This window comes from Bison bison, unplaced genomic scaffold (assembly GCF_000754665.1).
Source record: "Bison bison bison isolate TAMUID 2011002044 unplaced genomic scaffold, Bison_UMD1.0 scf7180017864061, whole genome shotgun sequence".
NCBI lineage: Eukaryota > Metazoa > Chordata > Mammalia > Artiodactyla > Bovidae > Bison > Bison bison.
This window is the reverse complement of record NW_011494633.1, coordinates 3,990,451-4,006,363: the sequence shown is the minus strand read 5'-3', so window position 1 is coordinate 4,006,363 and position 15,913 is coordinate 3,990,451. Positions and strand designations below refer to the sequence as shown.

General features: G+C 50.6%; 1 protein-coding gene across 2 annotated transcripts in view; it reads left to right on the top strand.

The window, feature by feature from the left end:
• FRMD5 (FERM domain containing 5) overlaps positions 1-15,654 on the top strand; it is a 325,052-nt gene extending 309,398 nt beyond the window's left edge. Inside the window, exons 6-12 of one of the 2 annotated variants that reach the window (XM_010836176.1) lie at positions 769-817; positions 1,379-1,470; positions 4,059-4,133; positions 4,690-4,758; positions 5,643-5,749; positions 12,016-12,359; positions 12,539-15,654. In XM_010836176.1, the coding sequence (XP_010834478.1) occupies positions 769-817; positions 1,379-1,470; positions 4,059-4,133; positions 4,690-4,758; positions 5,643-5,749; positions 12,016-12,359; positions 12,539-12,586 (784 nt within the window). In that variant the 3' untranslated portion in view covers positions 12,587-15,654. Of the gene's footprint in view, positions 1-768; positions 833-1,378; positions 1,471-4,058; positions 4,134-4,689; positions 4,759-5,642; positions 5,750-12,015 lie in introns of both variants that reach the window. The other variant, XM_010836175.1, reaches the window with a different exon arrangement.
• Positions 15,655-15,913: the final 259 nt, after the last annotated feature.

The following is a 15,913-nucleotide window of genomic DNA, read 5'->3' as shown; positions in this document are numbered from 1 at the left end:
GAGAGCAGGATGTGGAGGTGAGGTCGAAGCTGTGCCATGTACAGTAACCATGTCACTTCTTCTGATTTGTGTCTGTCCTGCGGGCGATGTACCCCAGTATCCTGTTTGCCTCTTTTACTGCAGCCATTCACTGGGCTGGTGGCTTCAAGGATTTTTCTACACAAACCCCTAAGCCCCTTTCCTGGTCAGTACGCTGCATGACTGTTCCATGTAATCTGTCCTCTCTCTGGTATGTTGCCCTGCCCCCTCCCCGAGATCGTCTGACATTTGTCTGCATTAAACTGCATTCTCCATCCAGTGGCACCGTCACCTGAAAGACTCAGCTCCCTCAGAACCCGGTTGCATTGTTTCTCATTATTTGCTGTATCTTGAACTTTGGCCTCATCAGCTACCTGTGGCACCTTACATTTGACAGTCCCACCTAGATAATGCACCTGTGTTATGAACCAAATCCTGAAATGGCCCAGGACCACTCTACCTAGACTCACTGCCCGTGCAGACATTTCCCTTTTACAGCCACTGTTGATGAGCCCGAAATCCTCCTATCACCCTATTATGATAGTGATTGACCAGAAACTGTGGGGTGAACTGTTTCAGCGACTGTTCTCTAAGGCCCCTGCGCTGCTGTCTTGTTTCGGTTCTAATTTTGGCTAAAACTGTGTCTGTGCCTGGAGCCCCTTCCAGTCGGGGTGGGCTGTGCATCTACGAGACTTAGCTGTCAACAGGCGGCCCACAGCGAGCTGACAGGCGCTCTCTTTGTGCTTCTAGGAATGAGGTGACCAAGCTGAAATTTGAAGGAAAGACCTTTTATTTATACGTAAGTCAGAAAGAGGTGAGTGCTAGTTTCCTTCTCTTCAGGGAGGGCCGGGGCTGAACCAAGGTGGTCCACCAAGGTAGAGCTAAGCCGCCTGCAGGCTAAGTCAGGACCAAGGGCAAGATATGGAGGTGAGGAATGGAGGTGGCTAGGCCCTGAAGCACAGGGACTTTGTCAGGGACGCTGCTGACCCCTAAGGTTCCATACCTCCAGAAAGTACAAAGTAAGATTCTTTTGCTTCCATATGAAAATTCCAGGAAGATAATAAACACCCCCAAAAAGAAGAAGAAAATTCCAGATGAGAGTGCCACTTTCTCTGGGGAGGGCTCGTCTCATTCACGCTAGGCCAGCGGAGACTCACTCCGACGGGACCTGACTGCCAGGCGTGCCCTCGCACACTGACCTGAGCTCTGCCCGTGGGTGCTGAGGCTGCTCTCCCCACCTGAAGCCGATCCCTGGGAGCGGTAGGGAACCCTCAGACAGCCCCGGGGTCAGTGTCCTGGCCCACTTCACCCTTCGCGTCTCCATCCACACTCAGCTGTTCCTATGTGGGATTTTTTGTAGGAAAAGAAAATTATTCTCACATATTTTGCTCCAACTCCAGAAGCCTGCAAGCACCTCTGGAAATGTGGAATCGAGAACCAAGCCTTCTACAAGTGAGTGGATACCTGGGGTGGGGACTGCCTTGATCACGGCAGAGTCAGAGAATCAACTTTTAGAGCAATGATGGGCAGGAAACCAAGAAACTGACAAAGGCGAACACGAGATGACAACGCTGGGCTTCCTTATAAAACCCAGAGTCCTTTCCAGGTGACTGTACCAGCTGGAGGGTCAAAGCTGAGGTCTGGGAGAGTGCCTCAGCAGAGCTGCCCAAGGGGTCTACCTTGTGATGTCCTTGGACAGCTGCCCGCCCCCCGCACCCACCGCATCCCCCGTGGCAGAGCAGTTCTGTGTCTTCCTAGGGGAAGGCTTGGGCCAGAGAAAGCCCATGGGTATCTGTAAGCTAGCCCTGTGGAGCCATTCAGAGGCATGGGCGACCCAGAATACAACAGCTCCATGAAGGAACAGGCACAACCCAGAACAGTTTCCTAAGTCTTGGAGAGACTCTGGGGCCCACTCCCCAGTGGGTGGCCTGGTGCTGAGCTGCAGTTGAGGCCCAGCCCTTCCTGGCGTGTCACTGACAGAGATGTTGCCAGTGACAGGCCAAGCGCCCGGGAGCCCGGCGTTGGGGTAGCTGGAGGGAGCAAGGACTTGTCTGTTACTGAGATACCAGCTTAGAGCACAGCTTACTAAATGATTTTGTAAAGTTATACTGAGGCTTTTGTGCCCAATTTTAAGAAAGTGGTTATAAAAGCATCAAGAAGCAAAGAAATAGCCCATCAACAAACTGGGATGATGCCAGAAAAAGTATGTTTGCTAAAACTCTTGGTCTTGTTTTTAAAACAGAATGTAGTGATTTATCCCTTAATAAGCTGCATCTTGATCAGAACAACAAAGACAGGATGTGTAGTATATTTCTCCTCTGACAGGCCATAGTTCTCCCTGTCAGGGGAAGGGGGCTGGAGGGGGTCAGGGGGCCCCATCCTCCCCACTCCAAGGACTCTGCTGCCTGCTGTGGGATGTCTCCTCCCTGTTCCTCCCTCCTCCCCAGAGGCTATTCCTTGGGCAGGTTTTCTGAGCTGTGTAATAACTTCTGTGCATTTGATACCAGAATTGGGGGGAGGAACTGAATTGACAGCCAGAACTCTCACCTGAGTGGGCTTCTTTCTTCTCATGGAGAAGGCACGTGGAAGACTTTCATGTGGTCCCATTTCCCTCCTTTTCAATCCCTGGCTGTCCAAGGAAAGCCAGGAGAACATCTCACCGTTGTTTTTGGAGGCCTACCTTTGCTTTTCCCTCCGTGCCATGGTCTGAACCTGTGACCAAACTCAGTTTCTGAGTCTTTCATGAATAGATCTCCACACCCTGACAGCACCCACAGTGGAAACCAGGGCTGCTTGCCACTGTTTTCCACTGACTACTAATTAAGTATTAGAAGCCTGCATCCTGGGTCCGATCCCCACTTATGCCCAGTCTCTATCAAGAGCCGCTCTGGCCTCACTCAGCATCTGCCATGCGCTCAGATCCCTGCTTTGTGTCTGGCCTAGGGTTTCACAAGGTGCTGGCCGGGTCAGACTCAAGAACGTGCTCCGATAAAAATGTAACTGCATATCTGACACGTATTAAATATTTTGAAGCAAAAAAAAAAAAAGAATGTGCTTAGGCAGGAGGGCAGGTAGGCTCAGAGGCTCATGGAGCCCTGACACAGGTGGGGATGGTGTCCCCAGGAACTGCTGTTCCTGGATATAGGGACGCCTCCCTAAATGTTCACTGACCGCTCAGGACAGAGGCTTTGGACCAGATTGGTTCCCAGCTGGGTTAGCACGACATGCAACCCAGGGCGTGTTGTGGGTGGAGCTGGGTCTTAGGAGATTCAATCTGGGGAGCTCTACCCAAGCTTTCTTGTCAAAGTGTGAGAGGACTAAAGAGGTCACAGAGGTCACTCAAGAGGATAGATAGGCTGTCCACAGCCTGGAGAGCGGTGTTAGTAGGTATTCTGAGAGAGGGCGAATGGGTCCGAGTTCAAATAAATGGTGGAACTTGTACTAAAGTTCAGCTAGTTTTTTTCATTTCAGGGCTTTTCAGAGTCTCTAAAGTGATACCACACTGTAGATTCTCTCCAAGGAGGAGACAGAATAGGAAGGCAGACTCTCCTCTCTTCTCCACCCACAGTTACCCAGATATCCACATGAACTCTCAGATGCTGGTTCTGGGAGGGACTCCTGAGGTCAAGAAGTCCCAGCTCCACTATTTTATAGAGAAGACTGGGAGAGGAAAGAGACACCTGCCCAGGGCACACTGCTAACAGAGGCCTGGCTGAGGTTCAGCGGGTGGCATTCTCTTACTCGGCCAGCCCCTGGCCCTAACGTTTATTCTTTCGGTCCTCCTGGGGAGCCCCAGCCGGCACTCCTGAGGAGCCCGTACACTCCTGATATGGAAGCAGGTTGCAGCCTGCCCACCCCCAGCACTGAGGCCGTGAGTGTGGCCCTCAGGGGCTGAAGGAGAGTCAGAAACAAGTGGGGCTGTGAAGGGCCTTTTCCCAAAGGGTTTCCTCAAGTAGCCCTTGGAAGGAGCTGGGGACGCGCTGCCTTAGGCGGTAAGGCCTCGCAGGCCGTCTGTCACACTGGACTTTGCCTTGCTGCAGGCTGGAGAAGTCAAGCCAAGTGCGCACAGTGTCCAGCAGCAATTTATTCTTTAAAGGGAGCCGGTTCCGATACAGGTAAATAGTGACAGTAAGTAACCACTATGGACCTATTTTCAGACCCTTCCCTGGAGCACAGTGGCTCAGTGGTCCTTACCCTTGAGAACAGAGATGCTGGGAACCTCCAGAAAAGCCTGTGGTTTCCATCCGGTTCTCCTATCTCCTAACCCTTTGACTATTTCCTTCTCTGCAGCTGTTTGCCTGTAGGGCTTGACAATATGTATCTTCTCCTCCTCCTCTTACAAAAGCAGCAAAATAAGAACTGTAACAGTGATGCCTCTCATTTTTGTCTAAAGATCTTTTTTTGAGGCAATATTTTTGGAACATGCTGGACAATGAAGAATCATTCTTTAAATGAGAACGGAAGATCCCAAAGCCTCCAGATAGAGAGCTTTCAGGACGCCTTAGGGCTCTTTACCCCCATAAGCAAGCCCTTCTCAGTGGCCTGAACACTGGGATGGGGTAAGCCAAAGAGGCTACTTCCCAGTGCAGCCAGTTATCTGAGATCTTAGAGAGAGCGCGTCCTGGAACACTGTCTCACTTCCTGCTGCATGTTTTATTTTACTACTTACAGCGGCCGAGTTGCGAAAGAAGTAATGGAGTCTAGTGCCAAGATCAAGCGGGAGCCACCAGAAATACACAGGTAAGCTGCCAGGGGCTTACCCCCAGCCAGGTCCCAGATCAGATCTCAGGATCTTAAGTTGAGCGCTATGAAGATTCTGGCCATGACAGCTCCCAAACCAGGCAGGAGGCTGAGGAGACCAGTCTCGGCCAAAGGCCTACAGAACAGGCTGACCCTGGTTCCCTGAGCCCTGATGGAGAATGAGGGCAGGTGGGTGAATGCAGCCAAGACAATACATGGGACCCAGGAGCCTCCTTCCTGGGTAATTCTCTTCGTCATCCCAAGTCCTCAAATTAGTCACAGACTTCAGCGGACACGCCTAAGCAGCAAGATTTCATGGGTTCTGTAAACAGTCCGTGAAAGGAAGTCAGTCACACTAGGTCTGAAATAGTTTCAGGATCCATGCTTTATGTGTAAGTGTAAATCAGGCATGTCCAGGAGTCCATCTCCTAGAACCTGATGAGACCCGGGGAGAAGACGATTGGCTAAGAGGGCTGGGGTTGCCGCCAGCCTGACCTCTGCGAATGGGAGAGGTCATTACTCCTGCCTTCACACGGAGCCGCAGCCACCAGCAGCCCCTGTGGGAAGTCAGGGGAGGCTGCAGAATCGGTCTTAGGCACATTTTTAGGAGTGCCGCATATCCTGGGCTCTACCCCCCTGAGTCCTGCCCAGGGACTGGTGGCACCACTGCCACACTAAAGAAAGGTTCTGGTGGGTCTGGGATGTTAGGAGATTGACAGGTTTGAAGTAGTGTCTCTGACTGGGATCCAGGGACTAAAGGGGATAATGATTTTAAAAAACAAAACTTAACACAGCCAGGCAATTCTATGTAACTAGAATACAACTAGTCAACTCTCTATCTGTCTGTGCACTGAGTCAAGAGTTCTCTTTTTCTTTAACCTCAGAGCGGGGATGGTCCCCAGCCGCAGCTGTCCCTCCATAACCCACGGCCCAAGGCTGAGCAGCGTCCCCAGGACCCGCAGGAGAGCTGTTCACATCTCCATCATGGAAGGTGAGCCCGAGCTCTGGAGGTGACCCAGGGTCCCTCCACATTGCAGGCTTTCACTGGTGTTCCAGATCTGATACCCGGTCTCTACAGCCTAAAGGATCAAGGTGGGTGAGGCAGTTCACCAGGAAATGAAAACCCGTTTGCATGGTCCTGAAGCATTCCAGTAGCTGCCACCACCTTCTCCTTTTGTAGAAATCTGTCCTCTTGGTGGAGGCGGAAGAACGACAAAGTCTATGTATCTTCACCAAACCAGACACCCCCGTAGCTGAGGCTGACACCCCTCCAGTCTCTGGACTGTTAATAACGTGAGGAGACTCTAGGACTCTTGTTGTCAGCTGTGGTCACTGACCCGGGCTGCCCCACAGGCCTGATACGGGTATAAAGTTGAGTGCTTTCCTTCCTGAAGATGACATTTTGGAAGGCCTCAGAAGGTGTCAAGGAACAGGACACAGAATATGACTGCTTCATACCTCTCGGTCCTGGAGGCTGGGGAGGGAAGGCCCTCAGCCCTTTCTGTGGGAATGCTGTTTGTTAATGAAAACGGAGATTCCCTTAGGTTAGGAAGGACATTGTTCTGCTGCTCCTCTAGGAGGATCCCTGGCTTGTGCTTAGAATTTAATGTGTCAGTGACTGCATCACCCGAGTATGGCACAGAACTACTAATAGGCTAGGGGTTAAGAGCCCCGGCCGGGCAGCCACCATCAGCTGCCTTAATTATGGGAGTACCATAGTGCTCCATTTGTAAAACTCCATGGGGCTGTGAAGAAGCTGGTGTATGTGCGAGTACTTTATTATTTTATGATTTTTGGTGGCGCCAGATCTTCCTTGTTGCGTGCGGGCTTTCTCCAGTTGTGGCAGTGCTCGAGCTTCTCTGTGTGGTGGTCTACTGTTGTGGAACACAGGTTCAGTTGCTCCGAGGCATGTGGGGTCTTCCCGGACAAGGGATCAAACCCATGGCCCCTGCGTTGGCAGGCAGATTTGGATCAGTCCCTGTGCAAGTAAAGAGACGAAAGCACTGACTGGCAGCAGCAAGCACTGCAGAGAGCCCTGGTCCAGAAAGCTGAGGTCAGCACAGGAGCTCTGCCGTGCATTTTCTGGGGCAGCTTGCTTAACCTGAGCCTGTTGACCCCACTGTAGGGGGGGATGGGTGTCGTGGGTGGGGTGGCCTTGTAAAGTACCAAGCAGGTATGGAATTACTGAGTTCTGGCTGTCATCAGACACTGCCCCTGGGTTTTTCCTATCTGACTCTTCAGTGGAGAACTGAGCCCGGCTCTCTCATTCTGGGGTGTGCATCTCAGCAAAGCGGAATGTCTTCTCATCTTTTGAGGATACATATCTTCCTCCCCTCTCTGAGGCCCTTTTTGCCATCAGGTCCATCCCAGGACTCCTGCAGAAAGTCGGGACAGCTGTCCTCCCAGAGAGAAGGGCCACCCCCAGGGGGAGCTGGCACTAATACAGGAATCACAGAGCAGCCTCGGGCATTACTGCTCCCCAGTATAGGGAAGAATATCAAGAAAACCAGCATTCCCAGAAGAGGGGAGACTGGGGCCATCCAGGTAGGGATACAGGTCATCGGGAGTAGCTGCAAGCAGGGTTAGCAACACCCCAGGGGTGGGGACACTGTTCTCAGGCTTCTCCAAGACAAGCAATGGGGCCGCCTCAGCTCCCAGCCAGCGCTGGCTATGCCTTCAGCCTCCTCCCATCGTAGCAGCAGTAAGCTCCTCAACATCCAAAAGTCACCTGAGCTTGCAAAATGGCCAAGGAGGATGCAGAGGGCAGAGGCCACACGAAAGCCGTTAGAGCAGAGAACCCCTCTCCCCCAAAGGCCAGGGCCTGGCCTCAAAAGCTCAGCCTCAGAACCTGACACCTGGCAGATGACAGCCCAGCAGGCCTCCGTCCCAGTGCTCCTCCCCAAGCCACCCTGCTCCTCACACCCTGTGCCCCAGGCTGCCTACAGTCAAGCACAGCCTCCATCCCCACCCGGGGCCCATTTAGACCCAGGAGGGAGCAGGCAGCTCAGAACTGCCCCAGTGGGAATAAACTCACAGGCAGAATGAAAGTCAGTGTGAGAAGAGGCAGATGGACATCTGCCTTGGAAAAAATACAAGACTTCAGCAGTTAAGTGGCTCTTACCAGTGCGTGCATGCGTGCTTAGTCACTTCAGTCGTGTCCGACTCTCTGCGACCCTATGGACCATGGCCTGCCAGGCTCCTCTGTCCATGGGATTCTCCATGAGAATGCTGGAGTGGGTTGCCATTTCCTTCTCCAGAGGATCTTCCTGACCCAGGGATCGAACACGCGTCTCTTATGTCCCCTGCACTGGTTCTTTACCACCAGCGCCACCTGGGAAGCCCAGACAGTACATGACTTCTTAAGCAGAGCAGGAGAGAGGTATGAGCCATGTGCTTAGTCACTCAGTGACGTCCGACTCTTTGCAACCCCATGGACTGGCGCCCGACCCAGGGATCGAACCCACATCTCCTGTGTTTCCTGCACTGGCAGGCAGACTCTTTATCACTGTGCCACCTAGGAAGTACAGGGGTCATGAAACCTAGTGAAATAAAGAATGGATCATTTCAGGAGGAGAAAGTTCAGCTGCATCATCTCTGAGGGCAGTTTTGCCTTTAAAGCCCCTAACATGGCTGATCCCCACTGTCCACCCAACCAGGCAGGGAAGGGTGGGAGGGACGTGACGGGGGCCTCAGAGAAGGGCACAAACCAGCACAACTCTCAGGAAGTTATGGACATTTGACATGGGCTCATGCTCCATCAGGGGTTGTCTTTCCTGCAGTCCATACACCATATAAATTGTTATCACAGAAACCATTTGCCTTTTCCAGGGGAAAGCTTTGTTTTTCTCCAGAAATGGGGGTAAACAGCAAAAACATTAACGTAACATTGCAGTTTGAATGAAACCATGTAATCTCACTGAACTGAAACCTTTAAACAGAAGCCTGCACTGGTTGGCCCTGCCCTCTGCTCTCAGGGATGCCAAGATAACACATTAGCACAGGCCTGACCCAGAGAGGTATGTCCGTTCCTGTCACTCACTGTACCCCCGGGGGCACCAGTCAGCAACCAGCCTGCACAGAGCCCAGCAGAAGACAGGGCCCATTTCCAGCCGCAGAGCCCCCTCCTCACACATCAGAGCCTCACATCACAAGGCCCCCTGCCTCTGTGGCTTCACATCCTGGGTTTTCTGGGGCGGTCCCGCTTCCTCTCCCCTCTGGCATCACCCCTACCCTCTCGGTCCCTAACCCTCTGAGAGGCCTGGGGCCCTGATAACGGGCCTCAGGGAACCAGCTCTACAGGCTGGGAAAACATTACTTTTTATGGGTCTAAGTGCTTCTAACTGAATCCAGGGCCCTGATAAGCTTGGCCTCTCAGAGCCGCTCTGCTGTCTCCAGCACGGGAGGCACTGTGAAGGGGCTGCCATGGCGTGTGATCAGTGAAAAAGCCTGCGTCCCTGGTTGGGTTTCCTTCCGTGACCCCCTGTACCTTCTCTTCCTGGCCGGTCCCGTGAGGAGACCAGCTGGTTTCCACTGAAGACGTGCCTGCCTTCCTGGGCCACCATGGGGAAAAGCCTGATTAAGATTCACACGCGAGTCCGAGTTCAGCTCCGGCTGACTAATCACTGCCTCCGGCCCCTGAGCGTGCGCATCCTGAGGCTGGGGCCCCGGCTTCAGGGGAGGCTCCTGACCGCTGTGCCCCCCAGCCCACTGGGAGCCGACTCCAGGCAAGGCGATCAGCTGGAGCGCCTCCAAGGTAAAGAGACACCCTCTGTCTTGCTGTGCCGCCCACCTGAGCCATCCCAGAACAACAGGCTTGAGGCGAGTGATGATTTCTACTGAAACCTAAAGCTCTGTACAGGACTAACGTGGCATAGGAGTGATGATTTAAGATCACCTTACAGGTGGATCTGAGAGTGGGTGGCCATTCCCTTCTCCAGGGAGTGAACCTGGGTCTCCTGCATTGCAGGTGGAATCTTTACTGTCTGAGCCACCAGGGAAGCCTGCTGTTGGGGGAATAGAAGACTAATATTTACTGAATAATTTTGTCTGTTGGGCGCTCTCCTTAGGGGAAAAATGCATGCGTAGCCAGTATCTTGCTTACTGAGAGCACCAACAACTCACGGTGACGTGGCTTCTGCGGTCCCTCTGATTGTGCTTTCTCATGTCACAGCCTTTGCCTCTCACCTTCCCCAGCAAGCTCAGAGCTGAATTGTAGGCCAAGCTGAGATTGCAGTGAAGTGGCTTCTGGCAGCTAATCTGGTCATGTGCTGGAAAATCTGCCATCAGAGCTGTCCTTGTGAGGTGCAAGGGAGAGGAGGTTCCCGAGAACAGAGAGCCACAAGAGGATTTGGGAAAGGAGCTGAGCCAGCATCACGTGTAGTCAGGGCCTGAAAAGGCTTCTGTTCTATCAGGAACCCACTTCACACTCGCAGGCACGTGTTTCTCAGGCTACACGTGCAGTGGGGGCAGAAGAGGGGAACAGAGAGCAGAGGAACATCGAAGGCGCTGCAACAAGGGACAGGCTCTTAATTCTACCTTATTTCATGACGGTTTCTTGGGCAACTTAAATCTAAGGCAGGTGCAGGCTGTTCACTTAATTCATCCTGGCCCGCTGTTCCGCTCCCCGGAATCCAGCTGGATGGTCGTCAGCACCATGGAATAGAAAGATGCTAGGACACTGCCATCGCCTTTGCCAGTACCAACCAACCACATGACTCTGGAAAGTTTTATAACCTCTTGCCCTATCTACTTCATGAAGAATGTTGAAAGATAAAAGTGCTTTGAAATGTTTAAAACATTATACAGATTTAAGAGTTTAGAGCATAGGGACAAAGGAAATACAGCCAGGACCCATGAATCTTCTGAAAGCAGGAGCTGAGAGCTGTGGCGAGTACAATAATGGTGATGTGATGGGGAGCAGAGGCGGAGAACGGGGGGCTGCCATCTGCCCCACTCACCCCAGCCGCTCGTTCATTCCTCTGGAGAACCTGTAACTGTGCATATGCTGAGAACGGCTGAAGCAGCCTGGGCAGGCAGGCGGCCTGGCTGCAACTGGCTACCCTACAAGGAAGCTAACGAAGATGAGACACACTGCTTCTGAAAGGTGACTGGCACCTTTTAAAAGAAGCTAACCCTGAGCCAGAAAACTCCCTAAGCAGCCCTGGTTAGGTCAGATCTTTACTACTTGGGAATCTGGTTCAGTCTGGGGCAGTCAAGGTCAATTTCAGAGCAATAGAAAGGGACAAGCTTCTCTTGATGTGGACCACAAAGGTAGGGAGAGCCACTCCGGCAGCACCAGTATGTCCAGGAGTGGGAAATGCAGACATTGAACCTGAAACAAGAAGCCTTTTTCTTGGGAGCTTGGTGACAGAGAGCACGGTGACAGGGTGCTCAGCCAGTCTGAGTCCACATCCTCAGGCCTGGGTGGCGGCTGTTTGGTTGAGGGAAGTAACCAGTTTCTGTTTTTCCCTACCAGAGCTTAAGCTCTGGAAAGTGAGAAATGTTCTGAGAAAGAGAATAATGAGCAGTTTTAGGGCCAGAAGACCCTTCCTCCAGACAAACGTAAGAGAATTTCCCACTGGTCCTCTTCTCAGAGACCAGTCTATACTCCAGGCTGACTCCCCTGGTTTCACCTGTTCTGGACCCGGCTCATTCGAAGGTGAAAAGAGAGGGCAAGCACTTAGGAAGAGCAGGTTGGGTTTTCACCCCACTCTAGGTCAGTACAGCTAAGAGTGGAGGCTGAAGAGACTGACAGCAACTGCAGAAGTCCAAAAGATGAACTCACGAGTTCAAGGAGCAGTGTGTTCAGGTGTCAGGAGGACACTCAGCTCCAGAATAGGTAACTGATGAGGCCCCATTGGGCAAAACAGTCTCCTCTTCATTCCTGCCTCTCAAGACCCTCAGCTCCCTGAACCAAAACCCCAGCTCTGGGTCAGAGATAGTTTGCAATTCTCTTTCAGGTTGGGCTGAGAGCCAGGACACCAAAGGCAGGAAAGGCAGAGTCTGTAACGACTATGGCCAAAACTATAAGCAAAGAGAGGAAAAAAAACAAAACAGAAACTTACAGCCAGTGACACCCTGATTCCTGCTGCTTCTCTGGTCATACTCTTGATGCATCAAAACAGAGAGCAGGGGCGACGACGTGGGGCTGCAGAGGGGCTTCCAAAGACATCAGTGACCAAACGGAACGGGGCTGCCTCCACCACACAAAGCGCGCTGGTACACAAAGGCCTGCTCACTTCCCCTTTGTCTTTCTAGGCCTCGAGTCCCTGCGGGACAGCGCCCACTCCACCCCAGTACGTGCCTCCTCCCACGGGGACACGTTCCTGCCTCACGCGAGAAGCAGCCGGGCAGACAGCAACGAGCGAGTCGCCGTGATCGCGGACGAGGCTTACAGCCCTGCGGACAGCGTGCTGCCTACCCCTGTGGCCGAGCACAGCCTAGAGCTGATGCTGCTCTCCCGGCAGATCAACGGGGCGACCTGCAGCATCGAGGAGGAGAAGGAGTCTGAGGCCAGCACCCCGACTGCCGCCGAGCTGGAGGCCCTTGGGGGCGAGCTGAGGGCCCTGTGTCAGGGGCACGGCAGGCCGGAGGAGGAACAGGTGAATAAGTTTGTTTTAAGTGTCCTCCGTTTGCTCCTTGTGACCATGGGACTCCTCTTTGTTTTGCTCCTCCTCCTGATCATCCTTACTGAGTCTGACCTTGACATTGCCTTTTTCCGCGATATCCGCCAGACCCCCGAGTTTGAACAATTCCACTATCAATACTTTTGTCCCCTCAGGCGATGGTTTGCCTGCAAAATCCGCTCAGTGGTGAGCCTGCTCATTGACACCTGAGAAGGCATGAATCCTCCCAATAACTAGCCAGGTGGACCAAGGAGCCCGGCTACCCGTTCCCAGCAATGGGGCCCATCGCGGAACCATCGGCACATGTTCCAAGTCCTCCTCTCATGACTCAGAAAGTCCACAGCCTAGGAGGGTCGTTTCCCAGAAGAAGAAAGGGGCTAGGCACACGCCTTGTCTAAACTAACTGGGAAAACTCATTTCCTTCAGAGGTTCTCTCAAGAAAGGCTCAGCAACTCCGTTTCTCATCCTCCCAATTTGCAGGATAATTTTTGGTTCTGAATTTTGATTTTTCATAGATGTGTATTATTTTGAAGATATCAAAAAAAATTTATTTTGTTATTACTGATTCTCACAGTAGTGTCACCCAGCAGATGAGACACTAGTTGAAGACTAGAGGGCTGTCGTCTTCTGTTTACCGCAGGAGCTTCCCTGCTGGGGGCCCAGCAGACTCATCACTGCAGCCTCAGCAGGGCAGGTCAGGGGCCTGGACAATGGGGACTGTCTAGGTTTTCTTCCCAGACAGAGCTTTTAAAAAAAAAAAAGTAAACATCCATGTAGAACGATTAAATGGAAAGTTGCTTCTTATGACGGTCTGAGTTGGATTTTCTTTTCCTTTTCTTTCTTTCAAATCTGAGTAGAGTGGGGATCTGAAACGACCACTGCTACAGCAGCAGGGGTGGGATAAGTCTGTCCCCTTAGACTAGATCCTAGGGAGCATCACCATGAGTTCTGTATAATCAACTTAGACTCCTGTGACTTTTTCTAAGGACCTCAAGACTTTTACAGTGCTCCAGAAGCAATAGGTGAATTCAGTGGCGCCAGCAGTAGACAGCACTGTCAGACGCTGGACTAAGTACGGTTAACAGAAACCAGAGCTGAGGTACCGGAGAGACTGTTGAGATCACACAGCAGTACTTATTTTGTACACCCCTCTCCCCCTAGAAAAGACTATTTCAATTTATATTTTAACAACAAAATATTATTTTCTTATCAATTCACCTTTTGTTTTTACTTTATGGAGTAAGAAAAAGAGAGCCTGATGAACTTAAAAGATGCAAGAAAGAAACTGATCCTGAGAATGAAAAGCTTCAGAAAATAGAATTCCAAGATCAACCAGCCTTGGAAGGGACCAGGAAAAGAATCTCTTTAAATAAGAGTTCTAACAGATGCCTCCAAAAGGTGAACGTGGCAGAGACCAACACTTAGCTGTAGAAACACTGCCCCCTAGGGTCATCCTCTTCACCAGGAAGACGAAAGCTGTAGGAAAACGCTGGCTGTCCTGGCTGAGAGCCGTTGGAAGCAGGCAGAAGTGTGAAGGGCGAGTGTGGGGTCCGCGGCCCAAGCTCTGCAACACTTACAGCCGCTCACACACAAGAACTTGTTTTCATCTCAGGGAGAGAGTTCCAAGTCATGTGGGGCTGGAGGACGTAGGTAGATGGTCCGTGGACAGATTGCTGGGGCGCGCAGAACAGAGAGTCACGTGCAGGTCTGCTTTGCCCTAGTGTGTCCTCTGAGGTGGCAGAACCATATCCATGTACAGAATATAACAGCCATGGAATAAACAGAGTTCTTTTTTAAGGTGGGTATTACGAAATTTTAAACGCCCTTTTATCTAGACCAAGGGTCGGCAAACTTCTTCTGTAAAGTGCCAGGTAGTAAATATTTTTAAATTTTGGTTTTGAAGGCCATACTCTGTGGCAACTACTCTACTCTGCTGTCTGAGCACAAAAACAGCCACAGGTAATACATAAAGGAGCAAGGCTCTGTTCCAATAGAATTTTTATTTATAAAACAGATGGTGAGTTTGAATTTGGCCCACAGGCCAGAATTTGCCAACCCCGATCTAGACAACAGAACTGTTTCTTACCAGTGTGTGAGCAGGAGGGCCAGCTCTGCTGTGATTTCTGACAGGTAGAGATCCAGGATCATTTCCCAGTAGAGACGCTGGGCTTGCTTGTTTAAAGGGTGCTCGAACAACCAACCAGCAAAGAGATGCCTGATGCCACGATGAGCAAGATCAAGTACTGTAATGCTAATATGCAGCCAGAATCGAAGCCTGGAAGAGGAGAGCCTGTCTGACCATTTCCATACCAGCAACAATTTGGGCAGAATTACAAACATCTGTTTTCCAAGTGACAAGACAAAAACTGAGGGAGATCCTAGTAAAGATTAGGGATCACTCAGAACCAGATAGCCACTGCCACTTGTCATCTACACAGGAAAGGCTTTACTAGCAGAGGACTTGAGTGAAAAGTAGACTCAAAGACGACAAGGCTGTCAGGAGACACGGGGCTGGTTTTACCCTGGATATCTACTGTCTTATGCAACATAGCAGATTACCTTTTAGTGTAGTGTTCCTACCTCAGTCTGTAGAATATGGTGTTTCTATGCAGTGAGTGATAGACTCAACTCTGACCTTTCATATTCACATTAACGGAAGATGCAGTATTCCATATCTTGGTATGTTACTTGTATCTAGAGTTCCAACGGTACAATAGTCCACACCACTTCCAACAGAGGGATTTGCTTTCTGAACAGAAACTTGTGGATTATATTTCTCCAGAGCTTATCCCACCTACAAAATACAGATAGAAAAGTCTCCTTCAATTTGCTTTTCACATAATGCTTGAACAACAAACCTCCTCTGTTGGTGACTAGTCTTTTTTGCTATCTCCCCCATCATCAAAAGTTGTTCACGTTTTTTAACCTAGCTTTACTGTGTTCCACTACGTCTATTTTCTCTCAAAATTAGTTTGATCTCATTGTAGAAAAAGCAATGGTTTCCATAGCTTCATCTATCAGAGGAAATAAAACTTACTGAAGAATAGTGTACTGCATCTTTAAGCAGTAGAAGGTAAACTACCTGCAAATGTGAATTTCTTAGTTTCATTAAAATATATATATAGTTGTTAACCTTTCGTGTGCCAAAAATTCTAAGTTACATTTTCCTTCAAAGCAATGTACCTTTTTCTACATATGCAGTATGTAGTTAGCATAAAATCACTGGTGCCATGAAAATTATTTTTAAACTTAAATAAATATTTAAATATCATAGAAGAGAGTGGACTCTTTTTTTTCTTTTTAACTGACAGCCGGTCTCACTTTCTCCTCCTCAAAGTTAACAGCCCATAGATAAGAGGACACCAGTGGGGTTTACACAGCTGACTGCTGTCTGTGACTGAAGTTATTTAAAAGAATCACTTTGCTTAGAGTCATCTACTATCTTTATTCCTGGCCCCCCCCCCAGATAAATACTATTAAGAACTTAGGGACATATGTATACCCATGGCTGATTCATGTTGAGGTTTGAT